The 8,629-nt window shown below is 52.3% G+C and overlaps 1 protein-coding gene across 1 annotated transcript in view; it reads left to right on the top strand.

Moving 5' to 3' along the window:
* The window catches only part of SMIM20 (small integral membrane protein 20), a 12,316-nt gene extending 3,706 nt beyond the window's left edge, over window positions 1-8,610 (top strand). The window contains exon 2 of the mRNA XM_045284288.1: window positions 8,189-8,610. Coding sequence (XP_045140223.1) covers window positions 8,189-8,439 — 251 coding nt within the window. The 3' untranslated portion in view covers window positions 8,440-8,610. The remainder of the gene's footprint in view (window positions 1-8,188) is intronic.
* Window positions 8,611-8,629: the final 19 nt, after the last annotated feature.

The following is an 8,629-nucleotide window of genomic DNA, read 5'->3' as shown; positions in this document are numbered from 1 at the left end:
TAGTCCCTTTACAGCCTTGGAAACCTTAGAGAGCAGCTCTACTCTGCCCTACATTTAGGGTTCTTATGAGTGGAAATTCACTCCATGAAAGTAGGTTTGTTTTTTTGATCTGTCCTATAAGCAGGAGCCTTGGTGGCTTAGTGATTATGTGTTGAGCTGCTAACCCCAAGGTTAGCAGTTTGAAACCACTAGCTGCTCTTGGGGAGAAAGACAAGGCTTTGAGTTTGAGTCAAAGAGTTATAGTCCTGAGAGCCCACAGGGGCAGTTCTACCCTGTCCTGTAGGGTTGCCATGAGTCAGAATTGACTGGATGGCAGGGAGGAGGGTCCTAGAAGGTCACTGGGTTGGAATCAACTGAATGGCAGTGGGCTTTAGTTTACAGGACAAACGACCCCATATGAGTTTCCAAGGCTGGGCTTTTTCAGAAGTGGACTGCCACGTCTTTCCTGCCAAGTGACTGGAGGGCTGTAATCAGCAGCCCACTGCGTAACCAGTCCACCACCAGCAAGTTTGTTAGATTAGGGTTCCTGACAACTTAGAAGCCTGCTTTGACATAGGTTTTAGGATTCCTGTGTTTGTCAGAGGGAGAAACTGAGGCTCCGAGAGGTGGTATGATGTACACAGGTCATATCTCTAGGAAGTGGCACGACCACCACCCAGTCCTTTGTCTCCAGAGCTGATCCTGAATCTGGGGGTGGTCATGTGGAGGGGAGGCAGACAGAGCCTCATCTCCCCAAGCTGAAAGGCATTCTGACTGTACTTCATGTGCATCCCACCAAGGCCTTCAAGCAGAAACATTTCAATACTAACCTCCCAACCCAGACGACGCGTTGCCTCATTCTCTGTGGGCCTCAGATCTTTTCTCAGGGTCTGCTGCTTTCCTTCGGCGTGAGCTGCTCACGCACATGACAATGGCGACTATCGGGGAGCTGTTTCCCTCCTTAATTGTGCATGTCCCATTGTTCTCGAAGCCAGCCCTTCCTTCCCGGAGACCTACACCTCAGCAAGGATTAGCACTTTGATACATCGGAAACCATCTGTCAGAGAGAAAATATTAGGCATTAGAGGCTCATTTTGTTCTCCAGGAAACCAGAATCATCTGGAAGAGGACCAGGCCTGCCCCTGGAAGGTGTCAGCAGAGGCTGAGAGCCAGGCGATTGAAGGCTGAAGCTCCGTGTAAACGGTCTGCTCGTTCCAGCGCTGCACTGGGTTTCTGGAGGCAGAGCGGTGAACGTGCACTGCAGCTCTTAGCTCTTACAGCTTTTTGCCCTCAGCCAAGATGGAAGTGGCTTTGGTGTGCAGGCTACTTGCCAGCCTGTGCCTATCAGCATGTGACATGCGTGGGGAACCTTGGATAAAGTATTTCCTAGTCCTTTCTCTGCTGGGCAGCTAAGCACAAGGTCGGCGGTAGATTCAAACCCACTAGTGCTCCGCTCCGGGGGAGAAAGATGAGGCCAGTCTGCTTCTGGAACCTTCTATAGTCCAGAAACCCTGTGAATCAGAACTGACTGGATGGAATGGGTTTGATTGGTGGTTTTCTACATTGGACCCCCGCCCCACCGGCTGTTTTAGTATGATCTCTAGCACTGAATTAAAGGAGCCCTGGTGTTGCAGGGGTAAAGCATTTGGCGGCCAACCCAAAGGTCAGGTTTGCTGTGGGGCAGTTCGGTCCTAGGGGTCACTACCACCCAAGGGGTGGCGGTGGGTAGAGGAGAATAGAATTTGAGGCCCCGGGGTGGTTCTTTGGGTCTTGGTAGAAACATTCCAGTTGTGAGAACTAGCCTCAAGGGTCTCTCTCTCCCCTGGGAGGCACAGGGCTCTATCTGGATACTTTGGGGTGTCATAGCCTTGGAGGAAAGACGCGTCATTGTACTCCCACAAACCGCCAGGTCTTGGAAACCTGCAGGGGCACTTCTCTCGTGGCCTGCAGGGCTGCTATGAGGCAGCCTCGACTCCATGACAGTGACTTTGGCTTTCTGAATGTGGTGGGGAAGGGGTGAATGGGCTGGCTTCTGGGTAGATGTTGGGGGACTCTCCATTGCGCAGAATCACTGAGAGCAATCATGTGGCCCAAATGTCAGTGGTGCTGAGGCCACGAAATCCCCCAGATCCAATGGCCAGGCCATGGGTGTGTGCTGCGAACCCGTCAGCCTTCCAGGGATGCGCCAGAACCGCTGACGGTCACTTAGATCTGGGCCTTGGGCGCAGTGGGTTACGCATTGGCCGCTAACCGAAAGGTGAATGGCCGGAACTCTCCCACCATTCGTCCGAAGAAGGATGGAAAGACCAGGCTGTCTGCTTCTGTGAAGATTTTCAGCCCCGACACCCAGTAGAGCAGTTCTGCCCTGGCTTGGTCGAGCGATGACTCAGGGGGAACTCGGTGGGCTTTTAGTTTCATGAGTATAGGCCGCCATATCTGCCTTTCAAATTGGATGACGACCTGTGCCCGCCCACTTTGCTAATTCCCTTTACTTACTCTGGCCAGGTCTTGGGTGGGACTCATACTGGAATCGTCAAGCATGTGGATAAGTAGTAAATCCTCCCTGCCCCCAGCCTGTTTCCTCATCTGTGCTTTGCAGTGTCCAGGACCTTGTTGCAGGTGGTGAGTGAATTAAGTAAGGTAGTGGGGGTGGAAATACACTTAGTAGAGTAAACCCACTGCCGATGAGTTGATTCTGAGACTGTATTTCTTTACAGGAGTAGATAGCCTCATCTTTCTCTGGTGGAGTGGCTGGTAGATTTAAACTGCCAGCCTTACAGTTAGCAACAGCACCACCAACTTCTGCAAATGTTCTCTGTGTGCTTGGAAAGAATGAGTATTAAGTGTTGGGTGGGGTTCCGGATGTGTTGATTACAGATCAAGCTTCTAATTTCCTGCTATTTGGGTGAGGCCATATAGTTAGATACACGCAGTCGAGAATATTCTTGAATAAAGCTTCACAGAAGTGATCATTACAGAAGGAGTGTCGGGGTGGCACAAATAGTTGAAGGCTCAGCTGGTAATCATCCGAAAGGTTGTCCCCTCGAATCTACTCAGATGTCTCCAAAGAAACGCCTGGAGATTTGCTTCTTGAAGATCGCAGCCCTTGAAACCCAGAAGCATCGTTTGTTTTAAGTGAGTCAGATTCAATTCCACAGCAGCTGGTGCTGCCTCATTGTGACCCACTGGCGTTGAGTCGATTCTGGCTTACATGGACCTTATATCTGGCAGAGTAGAACTGTTCCTTAGGGCGTCTGAGGCTGTAAATAAACCTTTATAGGAGCAGGCAGCCTCATTCTTATCCCACGTACAGACTGGTGGAGTTGAACCACCAACATTGTGGTTAGCAGCCCACTTGCTAACCCTCAGCACCACCCAAAACCTCAAATGGCTGCCATGCAGTCAATTCTGACTCCTGGCAGCTCTATGGGGTTGGGTAGACTGCCCCTCTGGGTTGCCAGATGGGCTCTTTTTGGGAATAAAAAGCCTCATCTTTCTTCTGAGGAGCCTGGCTAATAGCACCCCAACCTGTAACCATGACACCACCAGGGCTCCAGCCAGAGCCCCTTATTATCCTGCTTAGGGATCTCTTCCTAATAGTAGATTTTTTTTCCCCCAAGTGTATTTTAGAGAGGAGCTCTGGTGAGAGAGCCCCTCTGGTGAGAGAGCCCCTCTGATGGTGGTGTGGTTACGAGCTGGGCTGCTAACTGCAAGGTCCACAGTTCAAAACCACTGGGCTTTCTACTTTTGTAGAGAGTCTCAGAAGCCCACTGTCCTCTAGGGTTGCTATGAGTTGGCATTGACTGGAGGGCAGAGTTCGGTTTTGGTGTGGTATTTTGTCTGGCATGACAGTTATGAGTCTTATTTTTTGGTTAGTATTTTCTTGGTGTTCTGTTTTCTGCCTTACATCAGCCTTTATGTTTCTGTGTGTGGCTTGGTTGCCAACCAGAAGGTCAGAGGTTCAAGCCTACCAGCCCTTCCACAAGAGCAAAGCCCTGGCATGAAATTGGAATTTGAAAATACAATCGGACCATTTCTTTTGACTAGTTTATTATAATTTATTATGTTTATACGGGTATGTTTGGATTTATTTTTCACATCTCATCTTCTGGGCTTTTCCCTCAAGTATATTTATCGCCACCTCCGACTAGTTTGAAAGATTTCCATCCTATTTATTATTCTTGTGGTGATTACTATTTCAAGTTTAACCAGTATTTTTGTCCCTCTATGAGCAATATGACCTGGGGCCCTGGTGGCGTAGTGAGTTGCACTTTGAACTGCCCACTGCAAGATCAGCCGTTCCAAACCACGCCCCGCCCTCAGGGAGAAGGGGGAGGTCTTCTACTAAAGCCACAGGGCACTTGTACCCTGCCCTGCAGGGTTACCACGAGTTGTATCAACTTGACTGCAGTGCATTTGATTTGCTGGTTGGCTTCCATGAGCAATACAGGGGTCCTCAGTGGGTTAGGCCCTTTGGCACAAGTGCAGTCTTCCTTTCTAGTCGCGTGGCCCTGCCTACTCATGCTCTCAGCGCAGGGCGTGTTATCAGAGCTTTAAGGAATCACAAGTTACTTATTTGGGCCCATATTCTTCACTTACCAGTCCTTGCAGCTCACTTCTTTGTCATTTCCATTTCCTTCTTCATGAAATGCATCTACTAATCTTTCTGTGGTGAGAATGTGTAACTGGGAAGCTCATTTTGACTGTCAGAACATGCGTAGGACAGCCAGCCCTCCATCTCTGCAGCTGACAGGCCCCCACTCCCCCGGGGGTGGCGCTATTAGTTCTTGTAATTTGATCACCTCGCTTGCTTTATTAAAATTCTTCAATGGCCCTTCACTGTCCTTAAAAGTCCAGTCGGGGAAGGCTCGGTGGAGTAATTGAACCCGGATGCTGGGCGGCAAGGGTAGAGGCTAAGGGGGCTTGTGGGGCTGGGGAGAAGTGGCTGAGTTGGGAAGCCACATTTAAGAAGTAGACGCCTCAGGCCCTGGTGATGGATTAGCTGCCAGGGCGAGGGATGAAGAGGAAGCAGAGTGCCGCCCCACCTTGAGACTCCTGCAGCCGAGGAGGCCACGGTGGTGCTGGCCGGGGACTAGGAGACAGCAGAAGGACACATTGAGGTGTAGGTACTGGGAGATGCTCTTGGACTAAGAAAGGACTAAGAAAGTCACTGAAGAGGACAAGAGGTGGGGCGGGGTTGTGCACGGAGCCTCCAAGTAAGGGCAGGGCACCTCTTCTGTTAGCTAGGGAGGAAGGGAAGCTGTGGACACTTGCGGTCCTGGCCGCCCCTCTGGTGGAGGCAGCCAGCTCTGAGAAGCATGGCCCACGCAGATCCATGGGACATTCTGTGGCTACCCCTTCCCTCTCCGGTCACTCCTCCTTAGCCTTTATTTGAGTCTTGCCCTTCTGATGGCCCTGCACATGCCCACAGAGAGGCCCCTGCTTCCCAGAGGGGTAGGCCAGCCCTGGAGAACGGAGTTACTAGGGAAAGCAAGATGTGGAACCATCTCCAAGAAGAGGGGATGATCCAGAGTCTGAGTGTCAGGCCAGTAACTTCAGCTGATGCTAGCCTGTCCCCAGGCAGGCTCCAGGGTCTCTGCTGGGACAAGCCTACAGGCAGCAGTCCAGTGGCCTCAGAAAAGAAGAGTCAGTCTTGCTACTAAGATACAGGACCTTGGGGAGTCTTCTTATTTGATGCATGTGGACATGCAGGGTGAGTTCAGCTTGGTCATGAACCTGCTAAAACTCGATCAGTTGTATACACACTACCTCAATACCGAGAGCCTTCACGATGGACAGTGACAGTTGGCATGGGGGGCAGGGGAAGGCAGTGATCCCAGACCGGAAGTCTGTGCAGAGATCTGACTCCCAGACATTGCTGCTTCTCTTGAATTTCTTTTGCGCTCTATCCCTGAACCGTGTGGGAGCGGTACCCAGAGAGCTCGGCCAACTGGGTAGCCAGCCGGCCTGTGTGGTGGTCCTGGGCGTGTGGCCTTTTAAAAGCAGCATGCATATTAGGAGCTCGAAGCCATACTGTCACATGAAGCACTGTGAGGCCGTTTCTGATGCAGCTCGAGGTGTTAGGTTTCCGTGAACGGTGTACACTGTGGATGTGGGTGTGAAGCTAGGTTTCCATTCCCCACGACCCGACCCAGAGGTGAGTGGATTCCTTGACTCCATACAAAACCCAGCAGGTCTGCGTGCGGAGCCAGGTCTATTAATACACCTTGGTTGGCCTTTAGACTAGAGAGAAAAATCCTCCACTAAAACTGCAACGCAGACCGCTGCCTTAGCACCAGGGGGCAGAGTCGGGCTTGCTGAAACCCAAGGAGAGCCCCAGCGCGCTGGCCTAGCTGCAGTGCCACAGCCCGGCTGGGGCTTTAATCCTGTCGCTCCTGGAGGGGATGTGCTCTCCTTGCTTGCTCCACACTGCCATGGAGAGCAGAGAGTGCCGCTGCCGCCTCCGCAGGCAGAGCCCAGGACCCCACGTTCCACGTCCACACACGGAACACCTCAGGGTCATCTCAGGAATTTATGTAAGACTGCGAGGGGTGCCCGGGATTTAAACACATCACCAGGTTAGAGAGCCGGCCGGGGCAGGAAGGTGGTGAGCAGTAGCCTACATCAGCAGGCCTCGCCTGCCAAGCCAGTGGGTGCATTGGGACAAGGCTTATGAAGAAGTGATGGCCTAGTTAAAGTCAGTCCCCGTCTCTCCAGCCTCATTTGCACTGAGCAAGGCCCTACACTCCCTTCTCCCGGTTCTCCATTGTGCTTTGGGCGCCCGGATCCTTCTGTCCCTGCCACAGGCCAGCTCCTGCTGGGCTGCTCAAGGGTGGGCCCACTGCATGGACCCTGCTCGGACAGCGGGATGTCGTGCTTTCCGAAGTCGGGATGCTTACCGACATTGGAAGACTGCCGCCCTCCCCCTCGTCCATATTATGAAGTGGGCCCCTGCCTTTCAGATGTGGACTTGCAGGCCCATTTCTGGCTGGCGAGACTGGCGACCCCAAGTCCTTTACTTTCTGAGGGCTCAGGACGTGTTGCTGTGGAGGCGTCTCTGGGCATATCTTGGTCCAGAGGCTCTTGACCTTTCTCGCCTGCTACTTTCCTCGAGAGGTGCAGGTACTGTCCCCAGCTGGGGTCTGCATCCGCCTCCTGCCGCAGCGTCCTCCTGCCCCCCCTCGGAGCCTTGGGAATCAAGGTGAAAAGTCAGCACTGATAGAACTATCAGGCGGGTCACTTAGGACTGACTGGCTCTCTGTCACCGCGCCAGAGAGGCAGGCTCAATGCACACTGGGTTTGGAGAAGCCCCACTGCTGGGACCCTCATGCCTGTGCCAGGGCAGGAAAGCCAGTGGGCAGAAGCACGGGGAGCTAAGTTTGGATGTAACCAGACTCACAGAGATCTGATGACAGCCCTTAATCACTGCTATTTCGTAGTAAACATCCTTTGGCTGCGCCTCTGCCTCCGGAAAAGCTGCGTTGGTTTGTCGTGAGGCTTGAAATAATACGTCTTTGTTTTCACCTCCGTGAGCTCATTCTAAACCATTTAGGAGGCGGTGTCAAAGGGCTGGGAGCCACAGACATAAAATGCCCAATTGCGCTTGGGCCCACCCCCACCCCGCTCGCTGGGCATCTCCACAGCCGCTGCCACTGGATGGGCTTACTAATTGGCACAGCACCTGCAATAAATTAGGGAAGCTTCAATTATCCAAACCAAAGCCACCCACCCCAAGATTAATTTTCTGCTCTACTTCCTATCAAAAACATAGCATATTTAGCTCTGAGCTGAGCTCTTCTGTGGAGTGCCTTTTAGACATGGCAACGACATCGTTTTCTTGTTAATTGTACTTGTTCCTGCAATTCAGCAGCTTCCCCCTCATGATATCACGCCCATTCCCCCTTTCACACTCATTGCTGCTTTCTGTTGTGTTGTTGCCTTTCCAAAACGCTGAGATCACAGAACAGCTGCTCATTGGGAAGCTTCTCTCTGCGACTGAGGCTTCCTTGCTTTTCTGGAAAATAACCCAGACACGATCCGGTTTCCCCAAGCTGGATCGACCGGCATGGAACGTCTGGCCTCCCTGACTTCCCAGCCCGTCCGTGTTGTCTGCTCCTCATCCGATGTCACTGTCCCGTGTCAGTAGAAAGCTGCCCACCTTTACTTTCCCTGTCTGCCCATGGAAGAACGGGTCTGTTGTGTGTTTCAGAGAAGGAGCAAGCCATCAACCGGGCTGGTGTCGTTCAAGCCGATGTGCAGCCACCAGGTGAGCTTGCTGGTGTGTGTGTATGTGTGTGTAGGGGGTGGGAGTGTGCATGCATGTGCATTCGCGTTTGCTACAGTGATTGCAAACACGCTAAAAGCTACACCGTAGAGTCTGGCCTTACTCCCTCTCTCACCAGGTCCCACTCTGTTGGGGCTGCCCCAAGCCTTTGGTTTCCGTATTTCCCTCCAGACTAGGCGGCAAGCATGCCACATTCTTCCTCTGCATGTGTGAAGTGGGCATACACACCTAACAAGTGTGCAATTAAAGACAAAGCGTGAATAGCTCTTTAGCAGGCTGGGTTGCAGAACACCTAGTCTGGCGCTCCCTCCTGAGAAAACCCTGTTGACCTGTGAGCTCTTTGCACTGGTGGGCCCCGAGTTGTGC

Source organism: Echinops telfairi, unplaced genomic scaffold, assembly GCF_000313985.2.
Source record: "Echinops telfairi isolate 266 unplaced genomic scaffold, ASM31398v2 ScPeMD7_7468;HRSCAF=8506_0, whole genome shotgun sequence".
NCBI lineage: Eukaryota > Metazoa > Chordata > Mammalia > Afrosoricida > Tenrecidae > Echinops > Echinops telfairi.
This window is presented reverse-complemented; position numbering and strand designations above follow the sequence as displayed.